Source organism: Bombina bombina, chromosome 6, assembly GCF_027579735.1.
Source record: "Bombina bombina isolate aBomBom1 chromosome 6, aBomBom1.pri, whole genome shotgun sequence".
In the NCBI taxonomy this organism is placed as follows: Eukaryota; Metazoa; Chordata; class Amphibia; order Anura; family Bombinatoridae; genus Bombina; species Bombina bombina.
Genome location: NC_069504.1, coordinates 1,122,993,178 through 1,123,009,341, shown reverse-complemented (window position 1 = coordinate 1,123,009,341; position 16,164 = coordinate 1,122,993,178). Strand labels below are relative to the sequence as shown.

Below are 16,164 nucleotides of genomic sequence, written 5' to 3'. Positions count from 1 at the left end.
TCAGAGAGGAATTGCCTGGTATTTCGGCGCTGGACTGACCGTAATAGGCGGGATCAGACTGATATACTACAGGAAATTTCTTCTCTGTGAAAAGCATTACTGGGCTAAAAAGCTGCACCCAGGTGGTAAATCACCATAGAACAGGCTAACAATGGTATTGAGCCAGTTGTTCGTTCCTGTGAGTGCACTTCTCTCTGTATGTATGTATATATATATATATATATATATATATATATAGTATCGGAAAAAAGCAGGCACTCTCCGTTTATATTCACAAACTTTTCTTTACTTTGTATCCAGTGACGTTTCGGGGTTTCACCCCCGTCCTCAGACTTACTTACAATGTGCTCAAATCATTACAATTCTTATACCCTACTCAATACTCATTTGCATAAACAATTTGCATAAACAATTTAATTAATTAGTATGTGCTTTGTATATTCACCTCTCATCCATGCGGCTTCTAGCGGTGTTTACCCGGCGCCCCTATGACGTCATCCTATATGAGACGCCACTCTTTGTCAGGTCTCACCACCGGAAGTCGCCAACCACTTACCGTTGCCAACCCTAGCATACTCACGTCATTATAGATGTCGCCTGTAACTAGGGAGCTCATAATCAGTGATCGTTTTTTCACCTTAGTAACCCTGTGTAAACAAACAAAAACAAAAAACTTATACTCTATCGTCTACAAATCTTAAACTCAATAAAAACATCACACAGTATGTCATTATCCTTCCCTTCTTTTGCTATATTAGCAATCTATCGACTACATCATATTTTACTGTTGGTAGCGTTCCTCCTATTAGGGGAATTAATCCTGTAATATTAATAGGAGCCAATATACTAACTGTATTGCATCATCAGTCAGGTGATGACTCTAAATATATCTTGAGGAATTAAACACATAGTTAAACTCATAGTTAAACACATAGTTAAACTAGTTCAATTCTGATGAAATACATAGTGAAAGCTGCTGCAACTGCATCACATATTATTTACAACTAGATAACTATTGTTTTTTCTTCACTTTAGTAAATTTAGTAAATTTTTAGAAAATTTTTAGAAGCAGCATTGCCAGTCCAGCTTAACATTCAGTCCTTCTGGTGTAAGGGTATTAAGCTCAAATGTCCATCTCGTTTCTCTCTGCAGCAGGATCCTATCTCTGCAGCAGGATCCAAATGATTTAAGCAGAATCAGCTGTGGTGAGCTACTAACAAATTAACACTTTGTTAGAGGGGAAAAAGTGACCTTTCCAATCTCCTGCTAACATACACTCCTTCTCTCACCCTGTCACAATATATATATATATATATAGCTGGCAGTTTGGCACGATTAAGTTTTCAGCAAATGACAAATTCTATGGTTGTCTTTAACAAGTCAGTAAGTTGCAGGCAAGGTGCTTACAAATGGTAAGTGGTTGTGTTGCTGTGCTATAAATACACTGCACGTCAGACACTGAGCAAGTTGATCCCAGTGTGACAGAGCCACGTTTAACTACGTCAGAAGTCACTGGGGGAACTCCTTGCACGCACAAACCCAGATGCTGCAGAGTGATTATTCTGTGCTGCCTTCAGTCTGGATCAGCACTGGAAGCTCATGTGTTGCTGATTCTCAGTATCTTGGGAAGCTCCTGTGTTGGAGTGTGATGTCTCTGCTAAAAATGGGAATGACTCACAAGTGAGTCAACAGCGAAGGTGTCTGTAGAAAGCAGACGGCCTCCCACAGACTCAAAGCAATATACAAGCCACGCAGACACCTCAGGCCCTCGCTCAGTGCAAAGCTTTCTGCCTCCTAGAAATATTCTGATAATGCTGCTCGTATTTACCATAAAGAGCTCCTTAGCCTGCTGTGTTCATTGTAAAGTCAGCGAAGCATTAATGATGATATAGCAGAACTTGTAAAGGAGACGTAAGCACAAATAAAAATCCGTTTTTTTATGCCAATTATACGTTTTCTTCCTGCGCTATTGTACCTCACATATAACTTGTCCATCGGAACTTGCAATCTAAAGTAGGAAACACAAATAAAATCTTGTTCATCACAATAAAACTGGCTGTGAACTCTTTGCTGTGTTATGTTAGGTCAAATTGGTACTAAAGATCTTCATTAAACCCTTTGCAGATTTAAAGGGACATGAAACCAAAATTGTTCTTTTATGATTCAGATAGAGAATGTGATTTTAAACAATATTCCGGTTTACTTCTAAACTTCAGGGGTAAACCAATAGAATGGTCAAACAGGCAGAGTTCAGCAATGACAAGGCAATCCAGCAGTACAAGGGTTAAGCAAGCAGAGTGATCAGACAGGCAGAGTTCAGTAACAATATGGCAATCCAGCAGTACAAGGGTTAAGCAAGCAGAGTGATCAGACAGGCAGAGTTCAGCAATGACAAGAAAATCCAGCAGTACAAGGGTTAAGCAAGCAGAGTGGTCAGACAGGCAGAGTTCAGTAACAATATGGCAATCCAGCAGTACAAGGGTTAAGCAAGCAGAGTGGTCAGACAGGCAGAGTTCAATAATGATATGGCAATCCAGCAGTACAAGGGTTAAGCAAGCAGAGTGGTCAGACAGGCAGAGTTCAGTAACAATATGGCAATCCAGCAGTACAAGGGTTAAGCAAGTAGAGTGGTCAAACAGGCAGAGTTCAGCAATGACAAGGCAATCCAGCAGTAGAAGGGTTAAGCAAGCAGAGTGGTCATACAGGCAGAGTTAAGTAACGATATGGCAATCCAGCAGTACAAGGGTTAAGCAAGCAGAGTTCAGCAATGATAAGGCAATCCAGCAGTACAAGGGTTAAGCAAGCAGAGTGGTGAGACAGGCAGAGTTCAGCAATGATAAGGCAATCCAGCGATATAAAAATACAGCACCCAGGAGCACACACAGTAACACCTATACTTGGGCAGTGAGATGAAGTGAAGGAGGTACTTACATAGGCGCCTGTTCGCGTCAAGGAGACCTCCCAGGTGTATGGGGAAGCGGCATCAGGAGAGAAAGACAACGACCACCGCCGGATCTATGGCAACGGCCATAGCAACGAGTCACCATGGGCGCGTCTATAGCAACAGCCATAGCATGCAGCGGCGTGACATTAAGTTATTGAGCACCATAGCACGCTAATAAAGGCTGCATCCCATGTGCTTGCTCCCTCTTACTTTCACACTCTGATTGCTGGAGCAAGTCACCATTCTCCTGCCGTGGACACGATATAGGCAATTGCCAATTCAATTCCCTTGTTAGCGGGAGTAGCTAAAGCCCAGTGCGTAATGCGCCATTTGGTTTCAGCTCTGTCCCATATAAATAGAATGATATGCAATCTGACTCACAGGCAGGGCCGGCCTTAGGTGTCCAGGCTTCCTGTGCGGGCTACTCCTGTGGTGCCCCCCCCCATCACTTTAAAGGATCAGTAAACATTAATATGTTTTTACTATAATTGTGCAGCATGTGCAGTTACCTCACTGATACCCTCAGCTTTCAAATATAAAGAAATATTTATTTTGCAGTTCAAAAAAGCCCTTTGTTAATATTCCCCAAATCCTCCTTCCTGGTACAGCATTTTTTTTTATTTTGCAAACATGACACTGTCACACAAACCACAATCTGGCAGCTCTTCTCATTCATTTATGGAATCGTATTGCATATGAACTGATGGGTGATGCTGTCTGTCCGAAGAGGTGGTGCTGCTCCCGCAAGCCCCCAGGCTCAGGACAGCAAGGGGTCACCTATTGATCACAGTATATTGTTTTGGGTTTATTTTAAGATCAGATGCATTACCCTGTAGACCCCTATATGGGGAGATCTGAGTACTGACTCTGTATATTGTTTTGGGTTTATTTTGTTTTGCTTTAGTTTTGATAAATTGCTGCAAGTCTCATTTAGGCAAACATCTGTCATAAAATAGTAGTAGAGATACACGGAGTGGGGAATCTATACTCAGAATGCAACCTTAGTGGCCAACGTCAGATTTCTTAACACTAATTGCAGTGTTTACATATTGTTTATGTTTACTTTGTTTTTACCAAAGGAGCACTGTTTAACTGCCTAACGCCGTTAGTTCCATAGCAGCACTGTGCTTTAACGCCATTGGGACGACATGGGACGTCCTACCTTTTTTGTCGTCCTGCTCTGTACCTTTTTTATTATATGGGAAATTCGTATGGGCGGTGTGCCTAGCATCATAGGCAGTCCCCCGATCCTGGCCTTGAAATAATGTGATCGCATAGGCGGTTGCGTGACTTTATTTTTCTAGCAAATGTTTTAACACATGCTCCTGGCATGAAGGGTTTAATATCTCTTTAACAATGTAATACAGCACTAGAGGGCAGCAGTGTTTGCAAACACGTCTGCTTTATAATGCTGAAGACGTTAACTCTTTTTAGTATATCTAGGTATGCTCCTAATTAGAGGAAACTAATAAGTAAATTATATAATATAAGTAGAATTAAATTTAAAATGCACATGATAAAGTTAGTTACAACCCTCCTCTCCCAGCATTTATTGAATAATAATAACAAGCATGCATAATACAAATAAACCAAATAGTTTTTAAACACAACAAAATACATTAAAAAAAATGAATAAAAATTAACTCTTTACCGCTCTCCACTAGACTGTCTTTAACCTTGTATAGTTTCAGACGCTTTTTCAAACCCCTCCTATTAAGAGAGGCTTATAATCTCTCCTTTGTTCTTCATCCTACCCAAAGAAAATCTTGAACTAGATGACTCAGTAATTTTTTTTTTCATGTCATTTATTTTTACCCCCGTACTTATTTGTTACTTGGGTATAATCTAATCCTACAAAAAACTTATCACGATTTGTAAAGCTCTTTAGGAGATTTTGTAGATAGTTCTCTAAAAAAAGGGTTAGAATATTCTCCATAGTCAGTTGGGACACTGGCTCAATTCAAACCTTATTGAGCTCACATTTAAATGACATTAAACTCCAAAATGTAAAGATACTTAATATATTCTAGGTATGATAAAAGTATGTTGAATAAATTTACATTTGTGTTTAACTATTTCCCTAATGACTGACTGCTTATTCGCTAAAAACTATATGCCCCACAAGCATAAAAAGTAGTTGTTTTATTTAGCTCATAGATACCTGCTTTTTAGAAAACACATATAAAAGAGAAATGAATATATTTACTTTTTTATTTTAACAATGGTTACCATTTTAAAATGTTTGTCACTATCTCTGCAGAAAGATGGAGACCTTCCTGTTGGGAAAAGGAAATGGCAGGCTGGAGAAAAAACTATCTACACTCTTGTGTCAGTGCCACACGGCAATGATATTGCATCTTTGTTTGAACTCGATGCCACCACTCTACAGCGGGCAGACTGCCTGGTACCCAGGTAAGATACTGTTTACTTACTTTAGTGCCCAAATATCGATATGTAAGTTTAGAAGCCCACCTGTCTGCAAGTAGCCGGTGCGTACCTCCGGTCTGCAACTAGCCGGTGCGTACCTCCGGTCTGCAAGTAGCCGGTGCGTACCTTCGGTCTGCAAGTAGCCGGTGCGTACCTTCGGTCTGCAAGTAGCCGGTGCGTACCTTCGGTCTGCAAGTAGTCGGTGCGTACCTCCGGTCTGCAAGTAGCCGGTGCGTATCTCCGTTCTGCAAGTAGCTGGGCGTACCTCCGTTCTGCAAGTAGCTGGGCGTACCTCCGGTCTGCAAGTAGCTGGGCGTACCTCCGGTCTACAAGTAGCTGGGCGTGCCTCCGGTCTACAAGTAGCTGGGCGTGCCTCCGGTCTGCAAGTAGCCGGGCGTGCCTCCGGTCTGCAAGTAGCCGGGCGTGCCTCTGGTCTGCAAGTAGCCGGGCGTGCCTCCGGTCGGCAAGTAGCCGGGCGTGCCTCCGGTCTGCAAGTAGCCGGGCGTGCCTCCGGTCTGCAAGTAGCCGGGCGTGCCTCCGGTCTGCAAGTAGCCGGGCGTGCCTCCGGTCTGCAAGTAGCCGGGCGTGCCTCCGGTCTGCAAGTAGCCGGGCGTGCCTCCGGTCGGCAAGTAGCCGGGCGTGCCTCCGGTCGGCAAGTAGCCGGGCGTACCTCCGGTCGGCAAGTAGCGGGACATGCAAATCTTACACAAGAGATACTTACTCACCATAGCTCTTAAAATTGTCTGTTCCATTTGTATCTCTCTTATAATTCATGAACATGTTCTCATTGTTTAATATGGTTATTAAATATGTATACATAAATAGTTATTCCTGATTAAGGCCAGATTACAAGTGGAGCGCTATTTAAAGTGCCGCTCGAGTGTTAATCGCGCTAGAAGTAAACTATTTGTGCACGTCGGGTTGCGCTTGTATTATAAATTGAACGTAAACTGTTTTTGCTTGTGCGCTAACCCAATAAGCATTAGGGCACCCTACTCGCGCTCAAAACTGATCACTTATTCTCATGTGCGCTAACCCAACATAAAAATATCAATATTTCACATTCTAATGTTCTTCATATAACAGAATACGTTCTATTTATTTATAAATACATATTTCTGTATATATTTGATGGCATTTTGGTACATTATATATCTATACACACATGATTATATATATAGCAATATCTATTTAAAAATACATGGAACATATCCTGCTATAAACATTGGAATGTGAAATATTTATTGTAAATATACCGTTAAATTCTTTATTACATATGAATATTACATAACTGATTTTACATTTTTCATCTATTTTAACTGCCAAGGGCTCCAATGCACTTATATGTATGTCTATATGTGTGTACGTATGCACTTATATGTATGTCTATATGTGTGTACATATGCACTTATATGTATATCTATATGTGTGTACATATGCACTTATATGTATGTCTATATGTTTGTACATATGCACTTATATGTATATCTATATGTGTGTACATATGCACTTATATGTATGTCTATATGTTTGTACATATGCACTTATATGTATGTCTATATGTGTGTACATATGTATTTATATGTATGTCTATATGTGTGTACGTATGTATTTATATGTATGTCTATATGTGTGTACATATGTATTTATATGTATGTCTATATGTGTGTACATATGTATTTATATGTATGTCTATATGTGTGTACGTATGTATTTATATGTATGTCTATATGTGTGTACGTATGTATTTATATGTATGTCTATATGTGTGTACGTATGTATTTATATGTATGTCTATATGTGTGTACATATGTATTTATATGTATGTCTATATGTGTGTACATATGTATTTATATGTATGTCTATATGTTTGTACATATGCACTTATATGTATGTCTATATGTGTGTACATATGTATTTATATGTATGTCTATATGTGTGTACGTATGTATTTATATGTATGTCTATATGTGTGTACATATGTATTTATATGTATGTCTATATGTGTGTACATATGTATTTATATGTATGTCTATATGTGTGTACGTATGTATTTATATGTATGTCTATATGTGTGTACGTATGTATTTATATGTATGTCTATATGTGTGTACGTATGTATTTATATGTATGTCTATATGTGTGTACATATGCACTTATATGTATGTCTATATGTGTGTACGTATGTATTTATATGTATGTCTATATGTGTGTACATATGTATTTATATGTATGTCTATATGTGTGTACATATGTATTTATATGTATGTCTATATGTGTGTACGTATGTATTTATATGTATGTCTATATGTGTGTACGTATGTATTTATATGTATGTCTATATGTGTGTACGTATGTATTTATATGTATGTCTATATGTGTGTACATATGCACTTATATGTATGTCTATATGTGTGTACGTATGTATTTATATGTATGTCTATATGTGTGTACATATGTATTTATATGTATGTCTATATGTGTGTACGTATGTATTTATATGTATGTCTATATGTGTGTACGTATGTATTTATATGTATGTCTATATGTGTGTACATATGCACTTATATGTATGTCTATATGTGTGTACATATGCACTTATATGTATGTCTATATGTGTGTACATATGCACTTATATGTATGTCTATATGTGTGTACATATGCATTTATATGTATGTCTATATGTGTGTACGTATGTATTTATATGTATGTCTATATGTGTGTACATATGCACTTATATGTATGTCTATATGTGTGTACATATGCACTTATATGTATGTCTATATGTTTGTACATATGCACTTATATGTATGTCTATATGTTTGTACATATGCATTTATATGTATGTCTATATGTGTGTACGTATGTATTTATGTATTTACTAGTTGATAAGCCTGCCCAGAGAGCAGTCTATGCTTTGAAAATACAACCCCTCCAAGCAACAAAAAAACATAAATTATTTCTTCAGATGGAAAGAGTCCACAGTTGCATTTATTACTTTTGGGAATTCAGAACCTGGCCACCAGGAAGAGGCAAAGACACCCCAGCCAAAAGCTTAATTTCTTAGATTCAGCCTGTATTTGGAGTAAGCAGCATTGCACATATTTGCCTAAAAAGACAAGAAAGCTTACTGAAACATGGCTATGTTTAACAGTGCAAAGGGGTTAAACACATAGTTAAACACATAGTTAAAATCAGCACCAGAGCAACAATGCACTACTGTGACCTAGCTGAAGACAACTAGTGAGCCAATGACAAGTGGCATATGCGTGTAGTCCCAATCACCAGCTAGCTCCCAGTGTTCTGTCTGATCCATGAGTTTAACTCTTAGGCGCCTATTTATGAAAGGCCTGTCGGACACGATCCGACATTGCGGATCATATTCGACAGACTTCGCTGAATGCGAATAGCAATACGCTCTCCGCATTCAGCATTGTGCCACCAATCGGCCGCTAGCAGGGGGGTGTCAATCAACCCAATCGTATTCGATCGGGTTGAATTGCGGCGATCTCTGTCCGCCTCCTCAGGGCAAGCGGACAGGTTATGGAGCAGCGGTCTTTAGATCGCTGCTCCATAACTTGTGTTTCTGGCGAGTCTGAAGGCTTGATAGATAGGCCCCTTACTTTCATATCAGTTTAAAGGGATAATGTTCACATTTTCTATCTTTGTTATTAAAGAGCTACATTTAAACACAGCAGTAAGTACAGATCAGCCAATCAGCATTGGTATTTTAAGCATTGTGGGGCATTAGATGCTACATTACTTTTCTTATTCATTGTGTACTTGAATTTTGTTAGCTAAAATAAAATAGACTAGAAAGATAAGATAATAAGAATTACATTATAATATATATACACACATATACACAGTATATATATATATATACACACACATATACACAGTATATATATATATATACACACACATATGCACAGTATATATAAAATATGTACTCAACTGTGCAGAAGTTTCAGGCAGATGTGAAAAAAAATGCTGTAAAGTAATAATATTTCTCTTGTTAAGTGTATCCAGTCCACGGATCATCCATTACTTATGGGATATTCTCCTTCCCAACAGGAAGTTGCAAGAGGATCACCCATAGCAGAGCTGCTATATAGCTCCTCCCCTCACTGCCATATCCAGTCATTCTCTTGCAACTCTCAACAAAGATGGACGTAGTAAGAGGAGAGTGGTGTATTATAGTTAGTTTTTAACTTCAATCAAAAGTTTGTTATTTTTAAATGGTACCGGAGTGTACTGTTTTCTCACAGGCAGCATTAGAAGAAGAATCTGCCTGTGATTTCTATGATCTTAGCAGAAGTAACTAAGATCCATTGCCGTTCTCACATATTCTGAGGAGTGAGGTAACTTCAGAGGGGGAATGGCGTGCAGGTTTCCCTGCAATAAGGTATGTGCAGTTAACATATTTCTAGGGATGGAATTTGCTAGAAAAATGCTGCTGATACCGGATTAATGTAAGTTGAGCCTAAATGCAGTGATTTAATAGCGACTGGTATCATTATTAACAGAGATACATACTCTTATAAAAGTGTAATATAAAACGTTTGCTGGCATGTTAATCGTTTTTATATATGTTTGGTGACAAAACTTATTGGGGCCTAGTTTTTCTCCACATGGCTGGCTTGATTTTTGCCTAGAAACAGTTTCCTGAGGCTTTCCACTGTTGTAATATGAGTGGGAGAGGCCTATTTTGGCGCTTTTCTGTGCAGCTGAAATTACAGACAGAGACACTCAGCATCCTTCTGCATGATACAGGACATCTCTGAAGGGCTCAAAAGGCTTCAAAAGTCGTGTTTGAGGAGGGTAACAACCACAGTAGACCTGTGGCAGTTGTTGTGACTGTGTTTAAAAACGTTTTTGTCATTTATTATTCCGTTTTTGGTATTAAGGGGTTAATCATCCATTTGCAAGTGGGTGCAATGCTCTGCTAACCTGTTACATACACTGTAAAAATTTTGTTAGTGTAACTGCCTTTTTTTACTGTTATTTCAAATTTTGTCAAAATTTGTTTCTCTTAAAGGCACAGTAACGTTTTTTATATTGCTTGTTAACTTGGTTTAAAGTGTTTTCCAAGCTTGCTAGTCTCATTGCTAGTCTGTACAAACATGTCTGACACAGAGGAAACTACTTGTTCATTATGTTTAAAAGCCATGGTGGAGCCCCATAGGAGAATGTGTACTAAATGTATTGATTTCACTTTAAACAGTAAAGATCAGTCTTTATCTATAAAAGACATGTCACCAGAGGGGTCTGTCGAGGGGGAAGTTATGCCGACTAACTCTCCCCACGTGTCGGACCCTTCGCCTCCCGCTCAAGGGACGCACGCTAATATGGCGCCAAGTACATCAGGGACGCCCATAGCGATTACTTTGCAGGACATGGCTGCAATTATGAATAATACCCTGTCACAGGTATTAGCCAGATTGCCTGAATTGAGAGGCAAGCGCGATAGCTCTGGGGTTAGACGACATACAGAGCGCGTAGATGCTGTAAGAGCCATGTCTGATACTGCGTCACAATATGCAGAACCTGAGGACGGAGAGCTTCAGTCTGTGGGTGACGTCTCTGAATCGGGGAGACCTGATTCAGAGATTTCTAATTTTAAATTTAAGCTTGAGAACCTCCGTGTATTGCTTGGGGAGGTATTAGCTGCTCTGAATGACTGTGACACAATTGCAGTGCCAGAGAAATTGTGTAGGCTGGATAAATACTATGCAGTACCGGTGAGTACTGATGTTTTTCCAATACCTAAAAGGCTTACAGAAATTATTAGCAAGGAGTGGGATAGACCCGGTGTGCCCTTTTCCCCTCCTCCTATATTTAGAAAAATGTTTCCAATAGATGCCACTACACGGGACTTATGGCAAGACAGTCCCTATGGTGGAGGGAGCAGTTTCTACTTTAGCAAAGCGTACCACTATCCCGGTTGAGGACAGTTGTGCTTTTTCAGATCCAATGGATAAAAAATTAGAGGGTTACCTTAAGAAAATGTTTATTCAACAAGGTTTTATTTTACAGCCCCTTGCATGGATTGCGCCTGTCACTGCTGCGGCGGCGTTCTGGTTTGAGGCCCTGGAAGAGGCCATCCATACAGCTCCATTGACTGAAATTATTGACAAGCTTAGAACACTTAAGCTAGCTAACTCATTTGTTTCTGATGCCATTGTTCATTTGACTAAACTAACGGCTAAGAATTCCGGATTCGCCATCCAGGCGCGTAGGGCGCTATGGTTTAAATCCTGGTCAGCTGATGTGACTTCAAAGTCTAAATTACTCAACATTACTTTCAAGGGGCAGACCTTATTCGGGCCTGGTTTGAAAGAAATTATTGCTGACATTACTGGAGGTAAGGGTCATACCCTTCCTCAGGACAGGGCCAAATCAAGGGCCACACAGTCTAATTTTCGTGCCTTTCGAAATTTCAAGGCAGGTGCAGAATCAACTCCCTCTGCTTCAAAACAAGAGGGAACTTTTGCTCATTCCAAGCAGGCCTGGAAACCTAACCAGTCCTGGAACAAGGGCAAGCAGGCCAGAAAGCCTGCTGCTGCCTCTAAGACAGCATGAAGGAGCGGCCCCCTATCCGACAACGGATCTAGTAGGGGGCAGACTCTCTCTCTTCGCCCAGGCGTGGGCAAGAGATGTTCAGGATCCCTGGGCGTTGGAGATCATATCTCAGGGATATCTTCTGGACTTCAAAGCTTCTCCTCCACAAGGGAGATTTCACCTTTCAAGATTATTTTCAAACCAGATAAAGAAAGGGGCATTCCTAAGCAGCGTGCAAGACCTCCTTGTAATGGGAGTGTTCCATCCAGTTCCGCGGACGAAACAAGGACAGGGGTTTTATTCAAATCTGTTTGTGGTTCCCAAAAAAGAGGGAACCTTCAGACCAATTTTGGATCTAAAGATCCTAAACAAATTCCTCAGAGTTCCATCATTCAAGATGGAAACTATTCGAACCATTTTACCCATGATCCAAGAGGGTCAGTACATGACCACAGTGGACTTAAAGGATGCCTACCTTCACATTCCGATTCAAAAGAATCATCATCGGTTCTTGAGGTTTGCCTTTCTAGCGGTGGCTCCTTACCTAGACGACATCCTGATACAGGTGTCAAGCTTTCAAATTGCCAAGTCTCATACAGAGATAGTTCTGGCATTTCTGAGGTCGCATGGGTGGAAAGTGAAAGAAGAAAAGTGTTCTCTATCTCCTCTCACAAGGGTTTCCTTCCTAGGGACTCTAATAGATTCTATAGAAATGAAAATTTACTTGACGGTGTCTAGGTTATCAAAACTTCTAAATGCTTGCCGTGTTCTTCACTCCATTCCGCGCCCCACGGTGGCTCAGTGCATGGAAGTAATCGGCTTAATGGTAGCGGCGATGGACATAGTGCCATTTGCGCGCCTGCATCTCAGACCGCTGCAATTATGCATGCTCAGTCAGTGGAATGGGGATTACACAGATTTGTCCCCTCTACTAAATCTGGATCAGGAAACCAGAGATTCTCTTCTCTGGTGGTTATCTCGGGTCCATCTGTCGAAAGGTATGACCTTTCGCAGACCAGATTGGACCATTGTAACAACAGATGCCAGCCTTCTAGGTTGGGGTGCAGTCTGGAACTCCCTGAAGGCTCAGGGTTCATGGACTCAGGAGGAGAAACTCCTCCCAATAAATATTCTGGAGTTAAGAGCAATATTCAATGCTCTTCTAGCTTGGCCTCAGTTAGCAACACTGAGGTTCATCAGATTTCAGTCAGACAACATCATGACTGTGGCTTACATCAACCATCAAGGGGGAACCAGGAGTTCCCTAGCGATGTCAGAAGTCTCCAAGATAATTTGCTGGGCAGAGACTCACTCTTGCCACCTGTCAGTGATCCATATCCCAGGTGTAAAGAACTGGGAGGCGGATTTTCTAAGTAGTCAGACTTTTCATCTGGGGGAGTGGGAACTCCATCCGGAGGTGTTTGCTCAATTGGTTCTCCGTTGGGGCAAACCAGAACTGGATCTTATGGCGTCTCGCCAGAAAGCCAAGCTTCCTTGTTACGGATCCAGGTCCAGGGACCCAGAAGCGGCACTGATAGATGCTCTAGCAGCGCCTTGGTTCTTCAACCTGGCTTATGTGTTTCCACCGTTTCCTCTGCTCCCTCATCTGATTGCCAAAGTCAAACAGGAGAGAGCATTGGTGATGTTGATAGCGCCTGCGTGGCCACGCAGGACCTGGTATGCAGACCTAGTGGACATGTCATCCTTTCCACCATGGACTCTGCCTCTGAGACAAGACCTTCTAATACAAGGTCCTTTCAATCATCCGAATCTACTTTCTCTGAGACTGACTGCATGGAGATTGAACGCTTGATCCTATCAAAGCGTGACTTCTCCGAGTCGGTAATTGATACCTTAATACAGGCACGAAAGCCTGTCACCAGGAAAATTTACCCGTAGATATGGAGTAAATATCTTCATTGGTGTGAATCCAAGAATTACTTATGGAGTAGGGTTAGGATTCCTAGGATATTGTCCTTCCAAGAGGGTTTGGACAAAGGATTATCAGCTAGTTCTTTAAAGGGACAGATCTCTGCTCTGTCTATTCTTTTACACAAGCGTCTGGCAGAAGTTCCAGACGTTCAGGCATTTTGTCAGGCTTTAGTTAGAATTAAGCCTGTGTTTAAACCAGTTGCTCCTCCATGGAGCTTAAACTTGGTTCTTAAAGTTCTTCAAGGAGTTCCGTTTGAACCCCTTCATTCTATTGATATCAAACTTCTATCATGGAAAGTTCTTTTTCTGATGGCTATTTCCTCGGCTTGAAGAGTCTCAGAGTTATCTGCCTTACATTGTGATTCTCCTTATCTGATCTTCTATTCAGATAAGGTAGTCCTGCGTACAAAACCTGGGTTTTTACCTAAGGTGGTTTCTAACAAGAATATCAATCAGGAGATTGTTGTTCCATCATTATGTCCTAATCCTTCTTCAAAGAAGGAACGTCTTTTGCATAATCTAGGCGTAGTCCGTGCCTTGAAGTTTTACTTACAGGCTACTAAAGATTTTCGTCAAACATCTAACCTGTTTGTTGTTTACTCTGGACAGAGGAGAGGTCAAAAGGCCTCGGCAACCTCTCTTTCTTCTTGGCTTCGGAGTATAATCCATTTAGCCTATGAGACTGCTGGACAGCAGCCCCCTGAAAGGATTACAGCTCATTCTACTAGAGCTGTGGCTTCCACCTGGGCCTTTAAAAATGAGGCTTCTGTTGAACAGATTTGCAAGGCCGCGACTTGGTCTTCGCTTCATACCTTTTCCAAATTTTCCAAATTTGATACTTTTGCTTCTTCGGAGGCTGTTTTTGGGAGAAAGGTTCTACAGGCAGTGGTTCCTTCCGTTTAAGTTCCTGCCTTGTCCCTCCCATCATCCGTGTACTTTAGCTTTGGTATTGGTATCCCATAAGTAATGGATGATCCGTGGACTGGATACACTTAACAAGAGAAAACATAATTTATGCTTACCTGATAAATTTATTTCTCTTGTAGTGTATCCAGTCCACGGCCCGCCCTGTCCTTTTAAGGCAGGTCTAAATTTTAATTAAATTACAGTCACCACTGCACCCTATGGTTTCTCCTTTCTCGGCTTGTTTCGGTCGAATGACTGGATATGGCAGTGAGGGGAGGAGCTATATAGCAGCTCTGCTATGGGTGATCCTCTTGCAACTTCCTGTTGGGAAGGAGAATATCCCATAAGTAATGGATGATCCGTGGACTGGATACACTACAAGAGAAATAAATTTATCAGGTAAGCATAAATTATGTTTTTAAATAATAGATATGTTAATAATACTTTTTTTATCAATTAACAAAATGCAAACTGAGTGAACAGAAGAAAATCTAAAATCAATATTTGGCATGACCGCCCTTTACCTTCAAAACAGTAAATCTATTTATTTCCAGTCTTGCTTATGTGTAGGTTTATAAACATGACATAACCTGACCAGAAAACAGAAAGATTAAAAACAAGCCTAATTATCTTGTATTGCCACATGAAAGTCCTGACATTATTTTAAGCCTTAGATAATTTAGACTAATCAAAACCTATTGTTTTAAATAAAAGTTGTGATGGTTTGAAAATCTGCAGATCTAAATTAGAGTTTAAAAACATAACAGTGAAGAGTGCTCTAGTGAACATCATTTGCTTACACAGCTTGTTTGTGTTTAATAAAGAATAAGGGCTGGGTTACAAATGGAGCAGAAAAATATAAGCGCTGTTGAGCTCTAACACTGCTCAAGTTTAATCAATAGCGCTCCCATGTTTGCGCTGGTATTACAAGTTGAAAGTAAAAAGTTACCACTTGAGTGAAACACTCTGGCGTGCTAAGATCTGGAGGTTGGATAACGTGACCACGCTAACTCCCTTTCTCCATTGACTTCTATGAAGGATTCTAAAAAAGTCCTTTCTGACTTTTGCTCGAGGGATAACCCGAAGGTGCTAAGGGCAAAGATGCGTTAAGAATACTCTATCTATCTATCTATCTATCTATCTATCTATCTATCTATTGTAAATATATATATATATATATATATATATATATATATATATATATAGTGAGGAACAGGTATTTCTATTAAAAAAAACTAAAAATTTTTTTTTTTAAAAATGATATTGAATATTTCGAGGTGTTTGACTTAGACGGGCTCAAAAGTGTATATATATTTGTTAATTTGCCTATATATGTATGTATGTGCGCACATACATATAAACACATTAATACACATGTATAGGGAGGAGCT

The 16,164-nt window shown here is 40.2% G+C and overlaps 1 protein-coding gene across 1 annotated transcript in view; it reads left to right on the top strand.

Annotated features, from left to right (window-relative positions):
- Positions 1–16,164, top strand: part of ITPR2 (inositol 1,4,5-trisphosphate receptor type 2) — a 920,836-nt gene that overhangs the window by 44,436 nt on the left and 860,236 nt on the right. The window contains exon 3 of the mRNA XM_053719707.1: positions 5,205–5,356. Within this exon, the coding sequence (XP_053575682.1) occupies positions 5,205–5,356 (152 nt within the window). The remainder of the gene's footprint in view (positions 1–5,204; positions 5,357–16,164) is intronic.